The sequence below is a fragment of the Haematobia irritans genome, chromosome 1 (assembly GCF_050003625.1).
Source record: "Haematobia irritans isolate KBUSLIRL chromosome 1, ASM5000362v1, whole genome shotgun sequence".
Taxonomy (NCBI): domain Eukaryota; kingdom Metazoa; phylum Arthropoda; class Insecta; order Diptera; family Muscidae; genus Haematobia; species Haematobia irritans.
The window spans coordinates 5,562,547-5,590,226 of NC_134397.1; the positions used below are offsets into that span (position 1 = coordinate 5,562,547).

Below are 27,680 nucleotides of genomic sequence, written 5' to 3' on the forward strand. Positions count from 1 at the left end.
AATTTAAAAATAAAGATCGGAAAAATATCAGTGGGTATGGAATTATAAAGCAATTTAAATTAATAATTATAATTCACGCAAAAACCTAGTTTGGTTTTTCATTAAAACATTCCGTAGGTGTATTTGAAATTGTATTTGACATTGTGAATCCGCCTTTAACGTAAAATTTCATGTGTTTCCGCATTGCGGAGTAGTTAGTGTCCGAAAAAGCGTGTTCACGTTACCGCGAGTGCACTTTATAGTGAAACTTCTCAAAATTGGAAACTCTTAAAAGCGGATACTTCTCAAAAGTTATCATATTAAAACTAACCTCTCTAAAAACACCTCCCTAACGTGGACAAAATTTAGGCGACCGTCCACTATTTAGAGGTTTCGCTGTATTCGTCCTTGTAGAAAAAAAAAACTTGGCTACATTATCTTCATCTTAAAAACCATATATCGCATAAAAAACATAGATATAGAGTCGATTTCACTAGGCTAGAACTAAAAAGCATGCCTTCATTAATTAAAACATGGTCAGACTAGAGCTAAGAAGGCATTGCTTTGCCACTGGACATCATACCATATTGGGTGTGTATAAAATTATGCATGAATTTACCGCTCATAATATGCCACATTAATATTCACACTAAAAACAAGAGAACACCTATCTATATACACTCCCTTCCATCTTGTCAAGCGATGAGAATTTTCCAAAACACTGTGGTGAGTGGTGAGCGACTCACTCGCATAACCCAATCAACATGAAACAAAAACAATAATGATACGACAAAATGATTGTGCTAGCAGGAACATCAACATTTAATTCTAAGTGAATACTGAGAGCAAGATAGAAAGAACACTGTGCTATGTGCAAAGCTCCAGGCATACAAGCGACCTACACATACACACAGTACCTATTGAGAATAGATTTTTTTGTGTTGTTATTTTTTCGTTCGTCGTTCATTTTGTTGGTCAGTGTGTGCTTTTAACATTGCAAACGTTGTTCACTTTAGTTCAGTTGGCGAACAACCCTTGTGCAAAAACGTTCGGTTTTTTAGTCTTCGTCGAGACTCAAAAGCAAGCAAAAATACTCGACGTTTAAGGAGATGTACATAAAACAACAACAAGAACAACACCACCACATCTAGAAGAAAGCATAAAACAAACACCACAAGCAACGGTAGCAAAAGTAAAAATTTTAAAGTGGAAAATAGGAAGAAGAAAAGAAAACATAAAGAACAAAACATCAACAACAACACCATCTCATTCGCATTATTTTGGGTGGTGTGGCGCTCTGATTTATAAACAAAAAGAAATCGACAAAGACCCTAGCATAAGAAAAACAAACGAAACGAAATAAAAACAATTTCGGCTAATTCGTGCTTATTTGCACCATTCTTGTTGGTATGGGGCAGCGAGTGTGTGTGTGTGCGTGAGACTCGTGCGTGTGAATCTTGTCGACTTGTTTTCCTGTCTATACCCTTTGGCACTTATGTTTATTCTATGTTGCTGACTTCGGAGAAGAGTTGGACTAAAAACAATAACAGCTAAATTGCTTTGGTGGCAACAAGTGCTTAAATCCCAGTCTACAGATTTATCTCGAGTAATATATCCACAACAAAAAAGTCGAGTCGAGTGTTTTTGTTTATCCAATTGCTGTTACATTGATTAAGTGGAGTTGCTTTCATGTTGCATCCAAAGACTCTTAGAGGCTTATAAGTAAACGTTTGCGCTAACTCATTCTCCCTATTTCTTGTTATTGATTTTTCTCCAAGTTATCGCCACTTGGTATGGTCACCCGTAGCGTATGAGTGTTACTGACGGTGCAATTTCAATGAAATCGCTTTAATACAAGACGTTAGAGTTATTTTTCATTTAGTTTCTTTTAATTTCAAAGTGATTCGTTTTAACTAAAAACCACAACAAAATGTCATTTGATATACCGTTAGCGGATCAAATGCGGATAGCCGTAAAGTGAGTATTATCGATTTATGTTAACTGATTGAAAACATACACTATAGATTATAGTAATATAATATAGGATTTTTTTCTACAAAATTTTATATCCGTACAGAATACAAAACTCCATAAAAATTTTATAGTATATTTTTAAGTGTAAAAGAATTGTGTTATTTATAATATAGTGGGATAAAAACTAAATGGCTTAACTAAAACAAAATAAGGTTTGGACTCTTTTTTTACCACTACAGCAACATGTTTACCATTTTATTTGTAATAATTTGAATAGACTATTTTCGGTCATACAAACTTATATGCTTCATTTAATTAACTAAAAATTAACGACAATTTAAAATTAAAAATTAAACTTATAATTTATAAATCATAAGGTTGGGACTTAGATTATATAATCTACCTTTCTTAAAATACTTTTTTTTCAAATTTATTATTAACCCTTTGACCCAAAAGACAATAAACTCTAGTTCCTCATTAAGTTTACATTTATTTCTCGATGTTATTTTAAAGTAGAGACTTTACGGCCATTTTCATGTAGCTCCGTTAAGCTTTAACTCTCAGTTAACAGAAAGAACAAGTAAGGAAAGTCTAAAGTCGGGCGGGGCCGACTATATTATACCCTGCACCACTTTGTAGATCTAAATTTTCGATACCATATCACATCCGTCAAATGTGTTGGGGGCTATATATAAAGGTTTGTCCCAAATACATACATTTAAATATCACTCGATTTGGACAGAATTTGATAGACTTTTACAAAATCTATAGACTCAAAATTTAAGTCGGCTAATGCACTAGGGTGGAACACAATGTTAATAAAAAAATATGGGAAACATTAAAATCTGAAGCAATTTTAAGGAAATTTCGCAAAAGTTTATTTATGATTTATCGCTCGATATATATGTATTAGAAGTTTAGGAAAATTAGAGTCATTTTTACAACTTTTCGACTAAACAGTGGCGATTTTACAAGGACAATTTTGGTATTTTGACCATTTTTGTCGAAATCAGAAAAACATATATATATGGGAGCTATATCTAAATCTGAATCGATTTCAACCAAATTTGGCACGCATAGCTACAAAGATAATTCTACTCCCTGTGCAAAATTCCAACTAAATCGGAGTTAAGAATTGGCCTCTGTGGTCATATGAGTGTAAATCGGGCGACCGTATTAGTCCATATCGGGCGAAAGATATATATGGGAGCTATATCTAAATCTGAACCGATTTCAATGAAATTTGGCACACTTGACTATAGTACTAATTGTTCTTCTTGTGCAAAATTTTAAGCAAATTAGGGTAAAACTCTGGCTTCTGGGGCCATATAAGTCTATATCGGGCGAAATATATATGGGAGCTATATCTAAATCTGAACCGATTTCTTCCAAAATCAATAGGGTTCTATTCTGAGCCAAAACACATACTTGTGCCAAATGTAAAGTCGATTGGACTAAAACTGCGACCTAGACTTTGATTACAAAAATGTGTTCACGGACAGACGTTCGACTCAGGAGCCCACCCTGAGCATTTTTGCCAAAGACACCATGTGTCTATATCGTCTCCTTTTGGGTGTTGCGAGCATATGCACTAACTTATAATACCCTGTTCCACAGTGTGGCGCAGGGTATAAAAATGGAAATATCTTCTCTCCAGTTAAATTTAATTGGAAAATTGTCAGCAGTTAAGTTCCTAACTGTTATATGGAATGTATAGGCAAGATGGCAGATATATCTATAAGTCGGTTTAAAAGTAAGGCCATTTGGTCAAAATTAAAGAATCAAGTTTTCAGAAAAAAAAAATCATATAGCTCTTCAAGTAATTGAGCTAGGTCCTCAAAATTACAATTTTTGTTCTACATGATGTTAGCACAAGTGAAAACAGAAGAAACATTAAAGATTTTTAGTTTAGGTTTATTTCGGTAGTGGAAGGGTTAACATTGTTATAATAAATGTTTTTTATAGCTCATGGGCTCTGTATGCCAATGCTCTTTTTATAATATATATAATGCCCTCCACCATAGTAAGGGGGGATGGTTAGTGTTGAAGCGAGTTCAACAAGCTTCAAATGGAAGACGTCAGTCAGTCCCATGTTAATATGTACTCACGAAGAGTACCAACGGATTCGCTCCAAGAAATCATATATTCTCTTAATATTAACTCTTTCTTTATTATTTTTTACTTTCTTTTGTTTTTATTAATGTTTTCAGAGAGTAATGATTTCATCTCCTTTTGCTATTTATCATTTGCTCTTATGACTTATCATCCTATTTTCGTTAAGTTTTACCGTTTTTTCCCTAACGGCTTTGTTTAATATATTTTAAGTTTAGTTATGATTTGCAACTCTAAAGAATAGGTCACGAAGACCTCAATAAATGAATTTGTAAAATTGTAACTCCGACTCTTTGATTTGCGATAAGGGTTAGGCCACGCGCGCCCAACGACGTGTGTGAACAAAATTAGTACGATTTCTAGTCCATCTACGTGTGGGCAGAAATCCAAAACAACAACAATTCAAAGCCCTTTCAATCTATAACGCGTAGGTCGAAAGGCATTTAAACAGTTAGGTTAGGTTAGGTTAGGTGGCAGCCCGATGTATCAGGCTCACTTATACTATTCAGTCCATTGTGATACCACCCACATTGGAGAACTTCTCTCTTATCACTGAGTGCTGCCCGATTTCATGTTAAGCTCAATGACAAGGGACCTCCTTTTTATAGCCGAGTCCGAACGGTGTTCCACATTGCAGTGAAACCACTTAGAGAAGTTTTGAAACCCTTAGAAACGTCACCAGCATTACTGAGGTGGGATAATCCACCGCTGAAAAACTTTTTGGTGTTCGGTCGATACAGGAATCGAACCCTCGACCTTGTGTATGCAAGGCGGGCATGCTAACCATTGCACCACGGTGGCTCCCAGTTGACGTAATGTCTGGTGTACGTGATGTCAATATATGGCCTCTAATCACCATGTAAAACTTTGGTCATATCGGTTCATAATTATATATAGCCCCCATATAAACCGACCCTTTGATTTTATTTCTTGAGCCTCCTGGAAAGCAATTTACATCCGATCCGGTTAAAATTTGGCACGTGATGTTTGTATACTCTTTCTTCTAATCATAAAAAAAATTGATCCATATCGGTTCATAATTATATATAGACCCATATAGATCGACCTCCAAAACTTTACATAACTGAGTAGCCAGATGTAGGAAGAAATTTCATACGATCCGGTTAAAAATTTGCCCAAAATTGATACAGATCGGTTCATATTCATTTATAGACTCCTCTACATAAACCGATTATGAATTGAATCGACTTATATAGGTATTAATCTGTCTTTTCTTGTCTAACATAGACTCTGAATGCACGAACTTACAACTTTGGAGACAATGTTAAGAAGTTGTAAAATACCTTGTCATCGGCAAGTGTTACCACAACTCAAGTAATTCGATTGTTCTTTAATAGAACTTTCTGGGCAATGTAATAAAATATCAATATGAAAATATTATTAAGCTGTGTTTGACAAATACAACAATGAACTTGGAAACAGTAGTTAACCCTGGACAGTCATCCTTCGTCAAAATGACGACGCGAAATTTCATTTTCGGTTTAAAATGCATTTTAGTCGATTGGGAAATGATAAATTTAAGTTATACTAATTCAACAATTGTATAAATTTTTGTTTTATACTAATTAAAAACAAATTGAATAAGAAAATAAACTGAATTTTTGTTGTTATTTTTGCTTACGATGTAAATTATAGCGTCTTGAAATAAGCAGTAGTCAAAATGACGAAGGATGACGTTTGTGTACAAAAAAATAAGGATGACTTTCCAGGGTTAAAGACTTATTATAAATAAAAAGTGTATTAGGTGGACTTTTAAGACATATCTAATAAACTGATGGCACTACTATCAGCTATGAGAAGAACAATTGGCTTGCAGCCATTGAAAGAACTATAACAGGAATATTGGTTAGAGAAAAGGAGACTTTTCAAGCAAATACTTCTAGAGTCAGCACTTAAAATTACCCATTAAATTTAAGAGCTATTTTGTGTTGCTTATTATTGAAATTCTCTTGCACCGAAGATCAAAAGTAAATGAGAATTTTTGAATCGATTGTAGAAGCAAACTATGAAATTCATCAATTTTGTATAGTATATTAAATGGCCTTGTATGATAATAGTAGATTTAAAGTTTACCTTAACTTTTTTGAATATGAGAGTTAAAATTTATTTGTTGACAATAAATGGCTCTTTGAATAAACTTTTTTTTTTGTTAAACAGCACTAAAGTACCTATGTACGTATTCAAATATTGTAGATGGTATATCTCTTAACTTACATATTGTATATGAGTTGACAAGGAAAATATTCCGTATAACATCATTAATCGTAAAATTTAAATTATATCACCCTATCCCCATCCATATTCATAAGAGACCATTCTCGCATATTTTAATAAACCAGAGAATTCTAAAGTTGGTTCCTTGGCGTTGCGTAGCATGGCGTTAAATACTTACTTCACAGAGTATGAGTATATCAACTTAATACTTACGTCTTAAAATATAAAGCATTAGTATAGTGATTTGATAAGTCGATATGATAAGGTTCTTTTTTTTTTTTTTGTTTTTATCACTTCAGAATTCATACTCAAAATTATAAATATTTCTGCGAAGAGATTTCATGTCATAATTAATGAATTGTATTCAAACATTTTGTTATCTAAACAAAAATAATAAAAAGTGTTATTTAAAGAGATAGGCATATCCGTAACAATTTATGATGTCACTGGCGACTAACTTGCAAACAATTTTGATTGTCTCAATTTATTTAAATGTCTAAATTTATTTAGCAGACAATTGTGTTTTTTTTTGCGTCAATATTTTCTTATGATTGCTCCTAGTGTACTGATAACATAAAACGCATTGTCTAGTAAAGATTATTGGTGACCTATGTGTCTGCACCTAAAACGGATTTAGAAGATTTTTGGGTGAAGAAATCAATTAATCTTTGCTTTGATTTTTGAAGAATGATAATAAAAATCTATTTCATGATTGAAAAAATAAATATTATATGATATGGGCTCATGCTATGGACATACGAGTAGATGCCATTAGGATGCATTACTGCGTTTTTTTGGAATAAAGAATAAAAAGAGGGGAGGAGGAAGAGTTTTCATAAAAAGAGTCTCTAGGTTCTATTCCACGAAATTATGAAATAAATCCAAGACTTTATTTTTTTGACTCAATAAGAGAAAAATATACATTAGCCTTTGTTTAGAATTTCACAAAAAAAAATCTTCTACTATGGTCATAAATCATTAGGGTTTTCATAATAAAATTGTTTTATAAATATTTGTAAATAGATGAAATTCATCCATTTCATTTATTTACAAATATTTATAAAACCTACACAAAAGACAATACTTTCCTGAGGAACGAAATTTTAGACAAACGAAATATCCCTTTGTTATAAAGTATTATCTTTAAGAGCAAATATATCCGTCGCATCAAACGTCGCAATTATTTTTTCTAATATGGTTTATTTTGTTTTAAAGTAAAACTTCTAAGTGTCAACAGTTTGTCTAAAATTTTGTTCGTCAGAAAAGAAAACTTTTCCTTCAATGAATAATATAGATAAAAAGTATGTTTATTGTTAAGAAATTATTTGGGTTTGAAAAGTTTCTTTATATCAAATTCATTTGGCATTAAAGTATTTTTTTAATTTGCGCATATAAGCCGGGTTTTACTTTAATTGAATTTAATTATATAGTCCATCTTTTATTAAAATTATAACATGTGTAATTTAGTACAGCTGTAACATTTCTCTTTACTTGAAATTGCACACTGTGAAGGTTACTTCACCTCACAGTTTGTTACACTGAAACTAGTTTGATTGTTTCTAATAAACCATCATCTGCTAAAGCTTTAAGTATGAGTGCACTGACACTGTTTAGTACATTGTTTTATTAATCATCAGTTTGTTGATTAATTCATATAGAAAATTACATACCTATGAGCGCGAAGTTAACGATTAAAATCATTTTAATTATCTCCTTTAAACTGTTGTGTTTTTAATTCACAGAAAACAATTAAGTCATTATAAAACGTGTCTTCTAAAAATCAAGCAGCTATTTTTAATGTAATATATTAAAGACAAATTATATAGCCTTCTGTATAGTACAACTTTAAAATGTTAATAAAAAATATTAATTTTGATTTAATTAATTTGCAATGAGTTATGACCTGTTGTAATTATATATATGTTAAAGTTGTAATTAATGTAAGTTTTACAAGATCTAAAAGATGAATAATTTCATTTACGAGTATTATAGATATTTTGGAAATTTTTGAAGCTTGAAATTTTTTTATAAAGAACTTATCAAGTAAATATTATTTTAATATGTGAGCTATTGAAATCGAAAACGATATGAAACAGATTATATTATACACGGACGAAAACGACTGTTCATATGTTTGGGTGTAAAAATTATATGTTTGGAACTCAAATTTTTTAACACAATATTTTTAAATGCAAGCATATAATGTTCATAAACTAGCATAACGTGTTTGGGACATATATGTTAATATGTTAGAACATACTATGTTTAGGATATAAAATGTTGATAAATATAATATGCTTAGATGCAAACATATATTAATTTAGAAATAGCCTATAAACATATATGTGCTTAGAAGGAGAAACCTAGAGAGTATGCTGCAAGTAAAATAATGGATGTAACCAATTGGTGCCTTAAAAATATATCCACACAATGAAAATTTCATTAAAATTTTTTTCTACCAATGTATGCCCTAAGTTGAAACATAGTATGTTTGAACAATACAAACAATATTTTGTTTGGACCAATCCTGAAATTACATGGTCACCACACAAAAATAACATTTTGCTCTTAAAACATGTTTGAGGTGATCATATTCCTTCTATGGGTGCAATTGAAGTAATTTTATTGATGATAATTTCACGTAGTGATATAATAATCCAACGAAAAAACTTGTATGTTCTTCATCAGTCATTAATTTAAAATTACATCCAAAAATTTTCTTCTAGAGGTGGACATAATTTTCTTCACAAAAAAAATTATTTGAGATGATATATAAAAATTTTAATTGTTTTAATTTTACTCTGTATAAATCACAGTAAGGATAAATTTTTAAAAAACATTTCAAAAGTACCTATACCGACCCATATGTTGGCGGACTGGGAATTTGTCATAAAATTTTTGCTAATTATTACATATTTAAGGAGCCAGCGTGTTGCAATGGTTAGCATGCCCGCCTTGCATACACAAGGTCATGGGTTCGATTCCTGCTTCGATCGAATACCAAAAAGTTTTTCAACGGTGGATTATCCCACCTCAGTAATGGTGGTGACGTTTCTGAGCTTCTCTAAGTGGTTTCACTGCAATGTGGAACGCCGTTCGAACTCGGCTATAAAAAGGAGGTCATTGAGCTTAACATGGAATCGGGTAGCACTCAGTGATAAGAGTGAAGTTCACCACTGTGGTATCACAATGGACTGAATAGTCTAAGTGAGCCTGATACATCGGGCTGCCACCTAACCTAACCTACATATTTAAATAGAGATAACAGTGAAGTCAATAATTTTTTTTTTATAATTTTTCTTTATGTTTTAAATTATATCTTAAATACTGAAAAAGTATAACATCTGAAGAACTAGTGCGGAATGGGGAGAACTAATGCGAAATCGGGAGTCACCGTAGTGCAATGGTTAGTATGCCCGCATTGCATGCCAGTATGCCCTTGGGTTCTATCCCACCTTCGACCGAACACAAAACAGATTTTCGGGGTTGAATTGTCTCCTCTCAGTAATGCTGAGTGTTTCAAAGTTTCTGAGTGTTCCAAAGCTTCTCTTCTCAGTGATAAGAGAGAAGTTCGCCACTGTGGTATCACGATGAACTTAATTGTCTAAATGAGCCGGCAATATCGGACTTCCACTATACCTAACCTCTCCTAACCACGGTTGCCACAAATTCTACAAAAATTTTACATTGTTACTGTTTGGTAGATTGGTAGAATTTTTTACGTTTTGGTAGATTTTGCAAAGAAGAGAAACATCTTGACAACATTTTCTGTATAAATTAAATTTTGACAACATTTTTATAGAAATAAAATTTTGAAAATATTTTCTGTCGAAACAAAATTTTGAAAAAAAAAATTCTGTAGAAATAAAATATTGATAAAAATAAAATTCTCTATAGAAATAAAATTTTGATTAAATAAAATTTTCTATAAAAATAAAATTTTGATACAATTTTCTATGAAAAACATTTTGCAAAATAAGATGTTGTTTTGGTAAGATATTCTCCCAATTTTGGTAGATCATTTTTGACTCGGGTGGCAACCGTGGAATTTTTAAAAAATAATAAAACTAAACTAAAGCTAATTAGCTTTATAGGGAATAATTTAAAATTGCCATAATTTCTATTTTTCGTTTGTTTTTTTTTTTTTGTCTGTGTACAATCTACTCCTTGCTTTAGTTCATTCCTCACTTGTATTTTTTGTACAGTTTTTTTTTATGTGCCATTTACTCAAGAATTTCACATATTTGAACCATTAATATATTTAATAAATTTTGCATATTGCAAGGCAAGCAACCGCGTATATTTTTCATTGACACTTTCAAAAGTTTAGATTTTTATCTTAAAATCTCTATTTGAGCAAGCATGCAATATACATACTAATATTTTTTGTTTGTACACCCACAGAAAAATATACTTTCCTCCGGCAAAAAGTTTTAGACAAAACGAAATTCCCTTTCGTTATAAAGTATAGTTTATCATAAATTCGAGTTCATTTACTCTTAACGAAAATACTTTACAATAAATGAAAATTTCATAACGCAGAAAAGTGTTTTTTTTTCGGTGTATAATGATCCATAAAACATTCTATAAGATGACAAATATTCATTAGGCTCCTAACATATTGATTTTCGCATCACAGAAAAAATTGTTTTATGTGCAAATATTCAAAATACGCCTTTACCAATTTGTGTTGTACGGTTTGGCCTTATTAGTTACTACTTCTAACCTCAAATGAACGTTAAAAATATTCATAAAAAAGTTTTTATCAGCTCAACTAATTTCAATACATAATTATTCTTCACTTCAAAGCCTAAATTGTTGCTGTAATATGATCTCAATTTTTCCATTGATTACGTTCAATTGGTTCACCTCCTTTGGAACAAAACAAGGAAACAAAATACAAAACTTTTAGAGTTTGGAATAATTGGCTAAGTGATACCCCGCTATAAACAATGAAGTGAATATTAAATGTGGAATATTTGAAAATTCGCATCCCCAGTAGCTCTTCATTAATCGAATATGAAGCAAAGAAGGCAAAATAGGAAAAATTACCTGGTGAATCCTTCGTCTGATTATGGTCGAAAACAAAAGTTGAAATTTGAAACTTTGTTTTGTTCGTATTTTTTGCGAGTTAGATATTTAATTAGAATTTCACACTTAACTGGATAAGAGCATCTCCTTCACCAGCGTTACATCTTGAGGGTTGAACCGCATCCAATATCGGCTAATTAAGATGAATGTATCGTGTCAAATTTTAAGCGTTAGCAATAAACGGAAGGTGTTTTTAAGTTTTAGGTTACACTATGTGAAATCAATATTTGAGGGTGGAAAATCTATGAAGTAAAGCTTATGTCAATTATAAATTTACTAATTTAATTTTTTAATTGGGAATATCAATAATTGTGAAAAGATTTTTATGCATAACCATGAAAAATACTCCACTAACCCTCAACTAAGCAATGTTCCCTTGGAATATTAAAAAAAAAACTGTATTTGGAATTTGGTTTAGCCTTTTTTTAAATAAAATTTTATTATAAAATTCAAATAGTTTTTATTCTTTAAAATACATTATTAAAAGGAAAAAATTTAAATTTTCGCTCAATAATGGAAACATAATACCGGCCTAAAAAAATTGTAATTATGATATATGACTAGATGTACTAATTAGTATCGGGAAGTGATAAACCATTGTAGTTGATATGATACAAAAAAAAAACAGATTTATGCATGAATAAAAATACAGAGCGTTCACAGGGACCTTAGCACCCACCAGAGGGTTAATGGAGGAAAGTTCACTCCAAAGGAAGTCTACGAAAATTATTTGTCGTTGTTTTTTCCCTATGAAACTACAAAAGGTTTATACTAATGGAATAATGTCGCTATGGAAATTATGGATTTTTAAATAATCTTTTTTAATAAGTGTCCTATATAACAACTCAGCAAAAAAAGAGCTTCCAAAAAAGTAGTGTTGATCCCCAATTTGTGATCCGGAAGTAGTCCAAACCTGGATCACCTCCAATGTATTTTACATTGGCTTATGACAGGACGGAAGTACTCCATATTTGGATCCTTTGCATTGCTTTAGAAGTTGTGTCTTAGAAGTTGATTTGAATGAAGAAATTAAAAAAAAAAAAACTAAAAACCAAAATTTTTTCATCAATTTCAGTTTTTATTTTTATCAATATTTGTTGTTATACTTTTATATTCATATTATTTAACTTTTACAATTTGAAAACAATTTTGTTCCACCGGGGATTGAACATGGGTCTGTTGGCACCATAACAGAACGCCTTAGCACACTATTAAACACGATATGAGCCACATCGGGCTGCCACCTAACCTAACCTAAACACGATGCATCCAAATGTCTATTCAAGTGTCTGTTATATGAACCTAATATGATACCAAGGTAAAACATTCTAACTACTTCCTGAGATGTTTTTTATTATTATGAATGAAAAAACAAAGAACGCTGGTTCAAACCTCAACAGCGGCAATTTTTTTATTTATTTAACTCATTTTACAACCAAGCCGAAATGGCCATATACGGTTACAGGGATACTCAAAATAAAGAATTACATTAAATTTACTTAAAAAAATTATAAAAATAATTAGGACTACAATCAAGGACTGCAAAAACTTGACATTATTACACCTTATTACTAAGTATATATCTTACTACTATATGGAGACTACGTTACAAAAACAATTTGATATATAAATATAAAAATTTAGGAATTGATTACTACTCTCAAATGCCTACTAACGCAGGTTATTAACCAATAGGTTTAATTATTTGCAACTAAAAATTTAATATTTTAAATAATATATATTTTTATGTTAACAATTTTTAATCCTCGAACTTATATATTTGAGTTATTTTATATTTTATATTTGATTTTTAATTTTTGTTTTTTATTTAATAAAAACTAACTAGGACTGCATAAACTTGACATATAGTTGCACCTTAATACTAAGTATATATCTTAGATTAAACAGCGTTGGGAACTACAATATGTATACTACGTTACAAAAACAATTTGACATATGTATATAAAAAAGCAAAAAAAAAAAAAAATTAACTGATAATTAGGAATTGATTATTATCAAACATTTTTTTTAATAATATTTTTTATGTTATACATCGTTTCTTTTTGGTTGTTTTTTGCATATATTCTTGTATACATATATTTTTTTCTTTAAAAATCAACAAAAAAATAAAAAAAAATTGTCAAAATTTTTCAAAAAATTGGAAGTGAAAAAGTGGAATTGCATACATTGAAATCCTTGCTAGGACAAAATTTTTGAATTTTACTTTTATTATTTTTTTACTTTTTTATTGATTTTATATTCTTTTTGCAAAATTTAATTGTCCAAAACTTCAATTTTTGCTTATAATGGCCTAGATGCATACATTGTAAGACTTGTCCAAAAGCACTGCTGGAAGTGGAAAAAATCGATGGAGGTTTCCCGAGATGCGGTTTAAATGAAATGTTTGTGGAACAACTTAAAATTTGTTTGCTGGGTTGCTATTTCGATTTACTGAATTAAAATTCCAATGAAATATATAAAATATTGGAAAAGTGGCATCACTATAACTTTCAGTCAAAGCGCCTCCATTTTTCTTTTTCATATTTTAAGATATATTGCTGAATTTATAATTTTTTGAAATTAATATGTCACTCCTTTGCATTATGACTTGGGCATCGTCAGCTACCCCAATAAACCCTACTGAAAACACCTCTAAATCCACTTTTCTGTTATCTATATTTCTCAGTATTTTACATTTTCGATATTGTTTTCTCCTCTATATTGAAATTTTCAAACTACTTCCACTACTGGGAAAGTTCAGTTGAAATTTGTACAAAGTGCTTATATTTAATATACGAAAATTGTGTGGAAGTTTGATTAGAAATACGAAGAGAAATTTTCCGACAACCATGAATGATTACTAACTTTACAAAACTCTCCGGCGAAGGTATAAGTAATTCGATGTATCTGAGCTCTGTTTGCTATTATCTTTTTATTGATGACATTGTGTAACATGAATTAATCTATAATCAATAAAGTAATTTAGTGTTTATTCGAACAAAGCTCGAACAAAACATAATAAATTAAGTTTGATTTTTGTTAACCTACAATACGTCTTATGGACTCTTTTTAATCAGCTTGAATGGCCTTTTCTTATCTGGAAAATTCTATCACCTAATGTTAAATAATAATTACAATTATTATAACCCCCTTTCTATTAACAGAAGCTAGGGTCTATAGTTATCATTGTCTAATGATTCTATGGAAGTCCATATATCTTGAGTCTTCGACCCCGCCACCCCCACAAACGCCAACTGTACTTTTATTGAGGCAAATACTTGAACTTTCTATTTCCCGCAAAAGTAGTTCAATGAAGGAGCTGTCAATGGATAATGCGCATATCTAGGCATAACATTTATATAAATATTTAAATACATATATGTACATACATACTACATATACTATGTAGCATATACATACATTTACTACTCAAGTATGTATATCAAATGAAAAATTATATTAAGAAGACATTTAAGTAGATGAGCATTAGCTTAACTACTAGACTGACACAGAGACAGATAGACAGCCAGTAAAGCAAGAGAACGGTTAGATAGACTTGAAACAGAACAATTGAGTGGCATTAGGGTCTTCATTATTAAGCATAGAGGGAGGTACATCAGAAGCCGGATTCCGTAATGCTATTTATAAAATTAGTATTCCATTTGCTCTGAGATAAGCTTTGAAAAGTCACTTAATACGATTTAAATTAAAACACAATAGAATACATTACACACAAACACACACACCCATACGCCATACACCATATGTGAATGTTGTTTTGGTTGAATGTGCATACATTATGTCTCTAACATCCAAAGTACATATGTAGAGAAGAATTTCGCTGACTGGCATTAAGCATCCATATATGTAGTGTTTGTAAGTATTTTACAGCCAAGCCTCTGTAGAAAATATTCCAGTAGAAAAGAGAAAAAAGAACTATAACAAGTATATACGGCCGTAAGTTCGGCCAGGCCGAAGCTTATGTACCCTCCACCATGGATTGCGTAGCAACTTCTTCTAAACACTGCCATCCAAATCGAATTACTTGAGTTGCGTTAACTCTTGCCGATGGCAAGGTATCTTAAAACCTCCTAACACCGTCTTCTAAATTGTAAGTAAGTCCATACGAGGTATATATTAAATCAAAAAAGACCGATTAAATACGTCTATAATTCAGTTTGACAAAATTTTCTATAGAAATAAAATTTTAACAAAATTTTCTATAGAAATAAAATTTTGACAAAGTTTTCTATAGAAATGAAATTTTAACAAAATTTTCTATAGAAAAAAAATTTTGACAAATTTTTCTATAGAAATGAAATTTTAACAAAATTTTCTATAGAAATAAAATTTTGACAAATTTTTCTATAGAAATAAAATTTTGGTAGATTATTTTTGGCTCCAGTGGCAACCATGATTATGAACCGATATGGACCAATTTTTGGGTGATTGGGGATCGGCTATATATAACTTTAGACTGATATGGACCAATTTTGGCATAGTTGTTAGCGACCATATACTAACACCACGTTCCAAATTTGAACCGGATCGGATGAATTTTGGTCCTCCAAGAGGCTCCGGAGATTAAATCTGGAGAACGGTTTATATGGGGGCTATATATAATTATGGACCGATATGGACCAATTCTAGCACGGTTGTTAGAGACCATATACTAACACCATGTTCCAAATTTCAACCGGATCGGATGAAATTTGCTTCTCTCAGAGGCTCCGCAAGCCAAATCTGGGAATCGGTTTATATGGGGGCTATATATAATTGTGAACCGATGTGGACCAATTTTTGCATGTATATAAGAAAGCATATACTAACACCACGTTCCACATTTGAACCGGATCGGATGAATTTTGCTCCTCCAAGAGGCTCCGGAGGTCAAATCTGGAGAACGGTTTATATGGGGGCTACATATATAATTATGGACCGATGTGGACCAATTTTTGCATGGTTGTTAAAGGCCATATATTTACACCACGTACCAAATTTGAACTGAATCAGATGAATTTTTGGTCTTCCAAGATGCTCCGGAGGTCAAATCTGGAGAACGGTTTATATGGGGGCTATATATAATTATGGACCGATGTGGACCAATTTTTGCATGGTTGTTAAAGACCATATACTAACATGATGTACCAAATTTCAGCAGGATCGGATGAAATATGCTTCTGTTAAAGGGCCCATTTATATGGGGGCTATACGTAAAAGTGGACCGATATGGCCCATTTGCAATAACATCCGACCTACATCAATAACAACTGCTTGTGACAAGTTTCACGTCGATAGCTTGTTTCGTTCGGAAATTGGCGTGATTTCAACAGACGGACGAACATACTTAGATCGACTCAGAATTTCACCACGACCCAGAATATATATACTTTATGGGGTCTTACGTGTTACAAACGGAATGACAAAGTTAATATACCCCTCATCCTATGGTGGAGGGTATAAAAAGGGAGTCCCTTAGGTTAGGTTAGGTGCAGTGGCAGCCCGATATTTCAACCTCACTTAGACTATTAAGGCCATTATGATACTTCACCTAGTGCTGCCCGATTCTATGTTAAGCTCAATGACAAGGGACCTCCTTTTTATAGCCGAGTCCAAACGGCGTTTCACATTGCAGTGGAACCACTTAAATAGAAAATAATTTATAACAAAAGTGAATATCGTTTGTCTAAAATTTCGTTCCTGAGGAAAGTATTTTTTCTTTGGATGTAAATGTATGACAAAAATCTACTGTCAATTGTGTGAAGATGTGTTTGTCAGGGTTGGGGATTTCGCCCATTTGGGGATATGTTTTCGATGAAATTTTTGAGTCGTTCATCGGTCTCCCCGTGTTGTGTTTCGAAATCGTGAACTTGTTGCAACTCCCAACCTGGCATGACAAAAAATTTATATTTTCGTAAATTTTTGAATTAACAAAATAAATGAATAAAAACTTGTCTAAAAGTATTGGGGCTTTTCGTGAGGAATTTTAGGAAAAGAAAAGCGTCCTATTTGGGGACAAGAGCCAGAAAAATACTGAAAACACTGGTGTGAAGTTAAATTCTTAACATTTCTAGTTACTAAATTGCTTTTATTGCATTCACTATAGTTTCTAGCATAATATACATATTCTTCGAGTCTCCTCTGTTTATTTGCATATGTACAATATATGTGTGTCTGGGGGAGTGTGTGCATATTTTTTTGTCGTATTTTAATATACAAAGCAATCACTGATTACGAACAATGAATGAATTGTGCGAATGAACAAACGCACGAATGAACCCACGAACCTCAATAGATGAGGAGTTAAGATGTTCCCCTTACTGTTCATCACTTTATTCTTCTTCTTCTTACTCTACTAAAAGAGGCCCATCTGTATGTAAATGATCCATAAATTCAACACTTGTTTCATATTTTCTATCAATAAGAAGGAGTGAGAGACACCAAGAAACAATCAGGCAGACAGACAGACAAGCAAAATGATACTCAAAGTGTGGATTTTCATAACGATGTCATTGATATATGAAACTGATTATATTCTTTTGATTCCTTATATATGTATATATGTCTTAGATTTTATTAATTCCATAATAAAATATAGTGTATCCATTTACTCACTTACTATACTTGCAAATGAGCTGGCATAGAGTGTATGTTGATGTACTTACCGTTAAGGAAGTTGAACAGTAGATACCTAAAGGTGATTATGTGTAGATGGATGGAATGAATTGGTAGCTTCTGAGATAATCTATTCAATGTATTCCACTTATAGGGAGTGGTAGCCAAGTTCATTAAAATCATTGTGAATGATTTATGAATCGAGGGAATATGAGGGAAGATATTCAAAAAAGAAATTAATTTGTGGTTAATGATACTATAGCTCCTGGTAATCATCTCAATTTTAAGAAGTTTTAAATTTAATATGATACGTATACATCGATTTATATACGACCGTCCTTCTGTTAATTTGACGAACATACTTTTTCTCTGTTGACTAGCAAACAAATTTGGAAGTTTTTTGCTCTCCTAGAGGTGGACTTAATTTTAACTTCCTCTAAAGGGTGTTACGATCAAAATTTGGTCAAGGGAAAACGCGTGTAAATCGGTGAAATCGTTTATTTAAAATTCAGGAAAAATATTCAGTTAGGTTTTCGCTTTTCCAAATCCGAATTGCCGGGCCTCACGCTTGACACCTGCCATCAGATTTTGTACAGCCTGTCCACCTTCTTCGCCGCAGAAAGCCAGTTTGCCTTGAACTGCTGCTCGTCCTTAGCAGTTTTCTACACACACACACCTTCAAAATGAGGGGTGTTCAGTTTAGTCTTTTTAGACAGTTAGTCCTTAGCAGTTTTTTTTGGTCTTCTTTAGGTTCCGCTTGACAATAGCCCAGTATTTCTCAATTGGGCGGAGCTCTGGCGTGTTGGGAGGGTTCTTGTCCTTGGGAACCACCTGCACGTTGTTGGCGGCGTACCACTCCATGGCCTTTTTACCGTAATGCAAGATGCCAAATCCGGCCAAAACAGTACGGAACAACCGTGTTTCTTCAGGAAAGGCAGCAGACGTTTATTCAAACACTCTTTCACGTCAATTTCTTGGTTGGCAGTCCCGGAAGATATGAAAATGCTGCTTTTCAAGCCACAGGCAAATATGGCTTGCCAAACCAGATATTTCTTTGCGAACTTTGACAGTTTTATCTGCTTGAAAATATCTGCTACCTTTCCCCTTCCTTTTGCCGTATAAAACTCCTGTCCCGGAAGCTGCTTGTAGTCGGCTTTGACGTAGGTTTCGTCGTCCATTACCACGCAGTCAAACTTCGTCAGCATCGTCGTGTACAGCCTCCGGGATCGCGCTTTGGCCGTCGTGTTTTGTTTATCATCGCGATTTGGAGTCACTATCTTCTTGTAAGTCGATAGTCCGGCTCGTTTTTTGGCTCGATGCACGGTTGTACACGATACACCCAGCTTATTTGCGGCATCTCGGAGAGAGAGGTTAGGGTTTCGCTTGAAACTACTGGCAACTCTCTTTGTCGTCTCAGCGGCTTCCGGTTTTCGATTTCCCCCCGATCCAGACTTCCTGGCTGTCCACAAACGTTCCCTAAACACTTTAATTACATTTGTAACGGTTAATTTGGCAACTTTTAGCGATTTTGCCAGCGTGCGAGTAGCTCGGATTTTCGCGATGTGCGAGCAAAATTTTGATACGATTCTCTCCTTGCTTGGACGGCATTTTGACAACTGAAGAGTGAATTCCAAAATAAAAATAGGAGCAACATTCTACACACACACACCTTCAAAATGAGGGGTGTTCAGTTTAGTCTTTTTAGACAGTTAGTCCTTATTTTGGCGATTTTGAATCATTGGTCTAAATTTTTAACTTCGAAAACATAGACGAGAAAAAAAGTATGAAAATTCGATAAATGATATATGTATACTATTTTTAATGTTATTGATCCTAGATTTAAAGCTAGATATGTAACTACAAAAAGTATTTAATCTAACGAAGACGCGTCTTTGGATTTTTTTGCGGTTTTAATTTGAAATGAAAACATTAGAACTCCTTTAAAAGAACTTCCAAATTTTGTTGCTGGGACTCTGTATAAATAACGATCTCTCTGTTTTACGTATTGTGCAGCATGAAGGCGAGTTTTGAATTAAATTGGCTTATTGTTGTTTTCAAATTTAATTCACAGAGTGGCATAGGACATTACAATTAATTTTTAGATAAACATATCAAAGACTAAATTCAATTTAAAATCTATTTTATAATCTCTACATACTCATCTTTTTCTATTAGAAACGTTTTCCTATCAATCAAGACAATATTTTCAAATACCCGTTCTCCCATATATGCACTTGCATTACAATTTCCCACAATCAATTTTGCTAAAGGTCAAATAGTGGATGTGTGTATCTGGCATTCGCTTAAAAATAACACAAAATTGCTTTGGGGGGGTCATAGAAAAAATTATGAACAATCGAAATATTTACACACTGTCAGTTCCAAATACAGTTGAACTCCTTTTCTCGCCCCCAGCATTTTGTCTTACTGTAATATTGTAGACTGATTTTTTTCAATTGTTTGTTGTTTTTTTTTTTTTTCTTCTGTGCTTCATTGCAGTTACGTCAAGTTCAAAACTAAACAGACACGTTTGCGTTCCGATGAAAAAGTTATCGCCCAAACAACTTTTGGCAAAGTCAAAGGCGTCAAGTGGCGCTCCATTTATGGCCACTGTGAATACTTTAGTTTCGAGGGTATACCATTTGCCAAGCCTCCTGTGGGGGAGTTGCGTTTTAAGGCCCCCGTTGAACCGGAACCCTGGTCTGGTATCAAAAGATGCACTCACGTGCGTTCCAAGCCATGCCAATACAACATCATCATGAAGCAGTGTCAAGGTCAAGAAGATTGTTTGTATTTGAATGTTTACACGAAACAGGTAAGTGAAGGTGAATTATGCAAACGGTGAATTACCATTCCTCATTGGCATCGGGAAATCCTTCAAGGAAACATGTTGATTTTTTATTATTTTTTTTTTTTTAATAATTTCAGCTTAATCCCAGCAGACCAATGCCAGTAATGGTTTGGATCTATGGAGGCGGTTTTCAAATGGGTGAAGCCTCAAGAGATCTCTATAGTCCCGATTATTTAATGATGGAGAATATTGTTTTGGTTACCATTGCCTATAGATTGGGGCCTCTAGGTAGGTAATAGATTTATTTGGATACCCTTAAATTAAGGATTTATTGTATTTTTTATTTGTGAAATGAAAAAGCATTTTGGCCTTGTCTTTGGTTTTGATTCACAACCCTCTTCAACTAATAACTGGAATTTGTTTTCATTTATGAAGACCATAAACATGATATACGATATGTGAGCTTGTCTGTTTTCGCATTAGCAAATTTTATTCGTTGTTTGTGGTATTTTTTTTCGCAATGATGCCAAACGATGTGTGTAAATATTTTTAATTGTTATTTAAATGTATATGGCTACCCATAGACAAATTTAAATGAAAAGAAATTTATTTTTCTTTTTAGAGCATAAATTCTAAATGTTTGTTTACCTTCATAACCATAATAAGATGCTAGAGTCTCTTTGATCGTAACAAAACTTGTTGGAGCAATATTATATTTACGCAATTTGGCATTTTGGAATAAAAAACAAGAAACTCATTGGACATATTAGACCAAAGAAGTGGAGTCAAAGAGATTCCCCAAATAGTAAGAATTTTTCAAACAAATAACGACAAAAAATCTACATTTTTGAATGTGAATAGTAGGGTCCCGCAGAATTAGTAAACATAAGTATTTGTGCGGTATCATTGAAAATGTTTGGAAGCTAAACCACGTAGTCCATACCTGGTATATATTAAACTTAAAATGGCCCATTAAATACGTATATAATTAAGTTTGACAAAATTTTCTATAGAAATAAAATGTTGACAACATTTTCTATAGAAGTAAAATTTGGACAAAATTTTCTATAGAAATACGATTTTAACAAAATTTTCTATAGAAATAACATATTGATAAAATTTTCTATAAAAATTAAAATTTTTACAAAATTTTCAAAAGATTTAAAATTTTGTCAACATTCTCTATAGAATAAAATTTTTTGACAACATTTTCTATAGAAATAAAATTTTGCCAAAATTTTCTATAGAAATAAAATTTGACAAAATTTTCTATAGGAATAAAATTTCGACAAAATTTTCTATAGAAATAAAATTTTGAAAAAATTTTCTACAGAAATAAAATTTTGCTAGATTATTTTTGCTCGAGTGGCCCAATTTTTCTGTGATTGGGGATCGGCTATATATAACTATAGACCGATATGGACCAATTTTGGCATGGTTATTAGCGGCCATATATTAACACCACGTTGCAAATTTCAACAGGATCGGATGAATTTTGCTCGTCCAAGTGGCTCCGGAGCTCAAATCTGGGTATCAGTTTATATAGGAGCTATATATAATTATGGACTGATATGGACCAATTTTTGAATGGTTCTTAGAGACTATATACTAATACCATGTAACAAATTTCAGCCGGATCGGATGAAATTTGCTTCTCTTAGAGGATCCGCAAACCAAATCTGGGAATCGGTTTATATGGGGGCTATATATAATTATGGACCGATATAGACCAATTTTTGCATGGTGGTTAGAGACCATATACTAACACCACGTATCAAATTTCAACTGGATCGGATGAATTTTGCTCCTCTAAGAGGCTCCGGAGTTCAAATCTGGAGATCGGTTTATATGGGGGCTATATATAATTATGAACCGATATGGACCAATTTTTGGATGGTTGTTAGAGACCATATATTAATACCATGTACCAAATTTCAGCCGTATCGGATGATATTTGCTTCTCTTAGAGCAATCGCAAGCCAAATATGAGGGTCCGTTTATATGGGGGATATACGTAAAAGTGGACCGATATGGACCAATTTTTGCATGGATGTTAGAGACCATATACTAATACCATGCACCAAATTTCAGCCTGGTCGGATGAAATTTGCTTCTTTTAGAGCAATCGCAAGCCAAATTTCGGGGTCCGTTTATATGGGGGCTATACGTAAAAGTGGACCGATATAGACCAATTTTTGCATGGTTGTTAGAGACCATATACTAACACCATGTACCAAATTTCAGCCGGATCGGATGAAAGTTGCTTCTCTTAGAGCAATCGCAAGCCAGATTTGGGGGTCCGTTTATATGGGGGCTATACGTAAAAGTGGACCGATATGGCCCATTTGCAATACAATACATCAATAACAACTACTTGTGCCAAGTTTCAAGTCGATAGCTTGTTTCGTTCGGAAGATAGCGTGATTTCAACAGACGGACGGACGGACATGCTCAGATCGACTTAGAATTTCACCACGACCCAGAATATATATACTTTATGGGGTCTTACAGCAATATTTTGATGTGTTACAAACGGAATGACAAAGTTAATATACCCCCATCCTATGGTGGAGGGTATAAAAAGTGTAAATCGCTCACGTAGTGTGGGTAATGTTCTCGTATAATTTCTGGGGTTGTTAACGATTTTTTCGTCCAATTTTCGGACACGATGCAATACTGAGGTACTGAGCAATGGTGTAAGAAACCAAAGTTTTATTCACAATTAAATACTCGAGGATTCTAATTATATCCTTTTGTGGTTTTATAAGCCAAATATAAACCAATTACACTACTTTACCTGAATTCCATCACGAATAACCTTATTTCTGAATGAAATAGGTCAAAATGCTTTGGTGTGCTTATAAACAATAAAATCAACTGTCACCGGAATAAATGTTAATCTACATTTTCCTTTCTGGTGAAATCACTTTTTATTTGAGTGTCGTTTTAACGCCTATGATTTTCCCTTTCTCCTCGCTCTAGGTTTCCTCTGTTTGGATGATGAAAAATGTGAAGTAGCCGGAAATGCAGGCCTTAAAGATCAAGTTCTCGCTCTACGATGGGTGAAAACTAATTGCCACTTTTTTGGTGGTGACTCAACAAATATAACAATTTTCGGTGAAAGTGCTGGTGGAGCATCGGCCCACTATCTTATGCTGAGTGAACAAACCAAAGGATTATTCCACAAAGTCATAGTAATGTCAGGTAGTGCCATGGCCCCCTGGGCTAATATTCCACGATTAGACTGGGCATATCGCCTGGCTAAAGCCACCGGCTATAAAGGAGAAAACAATGACAAATCTGTTCTGGCCCATTTGAGAAGAGTAAAACCCAGAAATATGCTGAAAGTATGTGATAATCTTCTGACCATGGAGGAGCGACTGCAAAAACGTTTGAACTTTAGTTTTGGTCCCTGTGTGGAACCATATCACACTGATCAATGTGTCATATCAGCGGAACCCTTGCAATTGCTACGCAATAATTGGGGTAACACCATACCTCTGCTGATTGGAGGTAACTCATTTGAGGGTCTTCTAATGTTCCCCGAGGCCAGAAAATATCCTGAACTATTAAATCAATTGGGCGAGGGAGAATGTTTGCCACCCCTCGATGCAAACTTGAGCGATGAAAAGCGTTTGGAATATGGACAAATGTTGAAACAAGTCTATTTCGGTGATAGACAACCCTCCTGGGAGACTATTTTGCAATACAGTGATGTGAGTATTCCTAGTGTCAAGCATATATTTCATAATAAATCTACTCTAGCAAACTCTTTTGGCCTTGGCCAAAAATGTAAGAGTTTCCTAATAGCCTCTGTTGCTTGTTATTTTTTTCTTGTTTTATTGCAGCTATTTTCATACAAATATTTCTGGCATGGCATTCATCGCACACTGTTAGCACGTCGCCAATATGCCACAGCTCCAACCTATCTGTATCGCTTCGATTTCGACTCGAAACATTTCAATTTTATGCGCATCATCACGTGTGGCCGTAAAGTACGTGGCACCTGTCATGCCGATGATTTATCGTATCTCTTCTACAATGCTGGAGCAAAGAAACTCAAGTGTCGCACCGCCGAATACACCACCATTCGTCGAATGGTGGCCATACTGGCCAAATTCGCTGAATACGGTGACCCCAATATACCGTTAACGGAAGCCATGGTCAATTGGTCAAATGCCCTCGATACTGGCAGCCGCAGCCTCAGTGGTAGTGACAGTGGCAGTGGTAGCCCTACAACAGGAGGTGGCATATCCAGTGAAAGTGACAGTAGCCAACATGAATTTAGTCCGGCCAAAATTGTTGCTGTTGAAACAGCACCTGAAAATGATGATGGTTCTCCGAATTTAGACAACAAGGATGGTAGCACAAATGTTTTGTCGAAGGACCAACAATTACAGCAGCAGCAGCAACAACAACAGAAAGACCACAACTATGATCTAAATCATACACACAATCTTAGCCACTGGCCACCTATACCATTGGCCAGTAATGAGGCAATTGATGGCGATGGCATCGTATTCAAATGTTTGAATATTTCCGATGAGCTTGAAGTGATTGATTTGCCTGAAGGTGAAAAATTGAAACTATGGGATAGCATGTACGAGGATAAATCTCTATTATATTAGTAAAGAGATATCTATTAATTGTACAACTACCCGGGCTCTCCAATAAGTGTCAGTGGTGGGTGTGAGTAAGAGAGAGAGAGCGAGTACATAAATATATCAAACATTAGCTGTATATACAGTTAACATAGAGGTATTTATATTAGTGAGTGACGAGAGATATCTCAATAACCATTCCCTATGTATGAGATGTGTAAAGAGTGCACTGTGCGTTACCCAGCCAGAACTGATTATGTTAATTTTTTTTTATAATAGAGAGAAAGAGGGACGAAGGATATTACCAAAAATATTGCATTTTGTTATTATTGCATGTTATAAAAGAGTTGATATAGACTTGAGTTAGTTTTATTTTCTTCTCCAACTTTTGTAAAGATTTATGAATATAATAAAAATTGTTCGTATTACATTTCTTAAAATTTAGCACCTATTATTTCTATTTTTCGGTTTTTGTATACTGTAAATGCTTTAGAAATTGTTGAAATAATATTTTTAATAAATTTTAACTTCTAACAAAGCTTTAAAATTTGTGATGACAAAAAAAGTGCAACAACTTTTCTGAGAATTTTTGTTATTTTAAGATTTTTAATTTGATTTAATTGGAAAACTATGTTGATATTATTTTACATTACTGGAAGCAATGTAAGACTAGTTTAAGCATTATCTGTGAATATTATATTGTAACAGAAGTTGAATAAATATAATAAAAAAAAAAAAAATAAAATAAAATAAAAACTATGGTATTTGCGATTTATTTAATTTAAATTTTTAAAGACTTTCTAAGATAAGTTTGGATTATAGAGGATATAATTGGTTTACACTTAGACCATAATGGTCCATTGTGATTCCACATACACAGAAAAAAGTCCGTAGTTAAACTAACACCTATCTTGACTTATTTTTAATGCAAAAAATTATTTGTTTATAGTTAAATGTTATAATTTTCCACAGAACTATGAAATATTCATGTTTTTAAGTATCTCTCTATAGTAAAAATGGTCATGATTTTGCACCCATGATTTTTTCTTGAATTTTAGTTCAGTTTTTCTTGTATCAGGTGTAGTGTCGTGAATTGAAGTTAAAAAGTACACAAGAGTAATATTTTTTTTGGGTTTAACAACGCTTTGTGGAAATCTCAAAATGTGCAATACAATTTAGTTCAATTTTCGTAATACATTCTTCCTATAAAAGTAGTTTACATTTTTTCTGTGTAGTTGTTTCTCTGTTCTTCATAATCTATCTTCCTCCCATCATATTTGCGTTTTTAAACGAGTTTTCCAGTTTTTCCATCCAAAAACCTCTTCATTACCCACTAGTCCATAATGTACCTACTAGTCCATAAGGTACCTAGCAAAGAGTAATGTTATGCTGTTCAGTGAGAACTACGACAGTCTTCGTGACTATCTTCGACGTTAGGTTTGTATTACCCAAGGACTTTAACGCTGCCTTACTATCGATGAAGAAGTTGATATTGCTTCTAAATATCGGCCTTTTGCATTGTCAAATACCTCCACCTGAAATATGATGCATCCGCTGTCCATTTTATATAACTCCCTATTCCCAACTCTTCGCAGTGAATACCACCTCCGGTTCCTTCAACCATTTTCGATCAATCCGTATAAATATTCAGATCCCCAGAATGTAGCACCATTCTTCCCAATTTTCAATTCATGGGATTATCGATTTCAACTTGCCTAATATACCGAACACCAAAAAGTTTTTCAGCGGTGGATTATCCCACCTCAGTAATACTGGTGACATTTCTAAGTGTTTCAAAGCTTCTCTACGTGGTTTCACTGTGGAACGCCGTTCGGACTCGGCTATAAAAAGGAGGTACCTTGTCATTGAGCTTAACATGGAATCGGGCAGGGCTCAGTGATAAGAGAGAAGTACACCACTGTGGTATCACAATGTACTGAATAGTCTACGTGACCCTGTCAAAGTTTTCCCATAACCGGCAATTCTTTCATTTTATGTCCAACACAAAATCGCCCATTCTATCCAGAATTCTTTTCGAATAAAATTTTTAAATTTTTTTTTTGAGAGTGTATAATTTTGTTTAAATTCCCTAAATCAAACTTCATTCGAAATAAATGTGTACTCCCGCAACCTTCAGCAATCCAACGATTTTTCATATTTCCAACACCAAACAAGTGCCTTTGGCTAAATGAAAATATAGCGTAGAAAGAAATGAAACAAACATTAACTAAAATACATTCACATCAATTTTGATGAAATACAATTTATGTTTACAATGCCAC

The 27,680-nt window shown here is 33.2% G+C and overlaps 1 protein-coding gene across 1 annotated transcript; it reads left to right on the plus strand.

The window, feature by feature from the left end:
• Positions 1-985: 985 nt before the first annotated feature.
• alpha-Est8 (alpha-Esterase-8) lies at positions 986-26,157 on the plus strand. Its single transcript, XM_075289030.1, has 5 exons — positions 986-1,956; positions 20,506-20,821; positions 20,935-21,085; positions 23,780-24,513; positions 24,646-26,157. The coding sequence occupies exons 1-5, from the start codon at positions 1,910-1,912 to the stop codon at positions 25,423-25,425; spliced, it is 2,028 nt and encodes a 675-aa protein (XP_075145145.1). The 5' UTR covers positions 986-1,909; the 3' UTR covers positions 25,426-26,157.
• The last annotated feature ends 1,523 nt before the right edge of the window (positions 26,158-27,680 follow it).